Source organism: Rhincodon typus, chromosome 42 (genome assembly GCF_021869965.1).
Source record: "Rhincodon typus isolate 14 chromosome 42, sRhiTyp1.1, whole genome shotgun sequence".
Lineage (NCBI taxonomy): Eukaryota > Metazoa > Chordata > Chondrichthyes > Orectolobiformes > Rhincodontidae > Rhincodon > Rhincodon typus.
This window is the reverse complement of record NC_063373.1, coordinates 6,111,639-6,112,230: the sequence shown is the minus strand read 5'-3', so window position 1 is coordinate 6,112,230 and position 592 is coordinate 6,111,639. Positions and strand designations below refer to the sequence as shown.

General features: G+C 53.9%; 1 protein-coding gene across 1 annotated transcript in view; it reads right to left on the bottom strand.

The window, feature by feature from the left end:
• LOC109926633 (ER membrane protein complex subunit 9-like) overlaps nt 1-592 on the bottom strand; it is a 13,062-nt gene that overhangs the window by 5,990 nt on the left and 6,480 nt on the right. The window contains exon 3 of the mRNA XM_048619314.1: nt 23-115. Coding sequence (XP_048475271.1) covers nt 23-115 — 93 coding nt within the window. The remainder of the gene's footprint in view (nt 1-22; nt 116-592) is intronic.

The following is a 592-nucleotide window of genomic DNA, read 5'->3' as shown; positions in this document are numbered from 1 at the left end:
TCCATCCCTGGCCCAGTATAACACTGCAGGCCCTGTACCTTGGATCCCTCATGTGATCGTTGGCCTGGTAATAGCCGGCAATCACTTGGTTCTTGGCATGGCTCCAGACATCGACCTTTCAAGAGAACGACACTCAATCAGCGCATTCGCGTACCGCCTACAACATCTCCTCCCTCTCTCTCACCCACCCACCCACCGCACAGGCACAGCCGCTGCAGTGTGTACCATCTACAAGACGCCCTGCAGAGACTCACCGAGGCTCCTCAGACTGCACCTTCCAAAATCCCACGAGCTCTACTGCTGCAGGAAAGATGGTGTGAAACTCGAGAGGGTTCGGAAAAGGTTTACAAGGATGTTGGAGGGTTTGAGCTACAAGGAGAGGCTGGATAGACTGGGGGCTGTTTTCCCTGGAGCGTCGGAGGCTGAGGGGGTGACCTTATAGAGGTTTGTAAAATCATGAGGGGCATGGATTGGGTGAATAGACAAGGTCTTTTCCCGCTCAATTCCCTTCCTGATTAAAAATCTCTCTCAGCCTTGAATACCCTCGATGACCCGGCCTCGATAGCCCCCCCTCCCCCGCAGTAAAGAATTC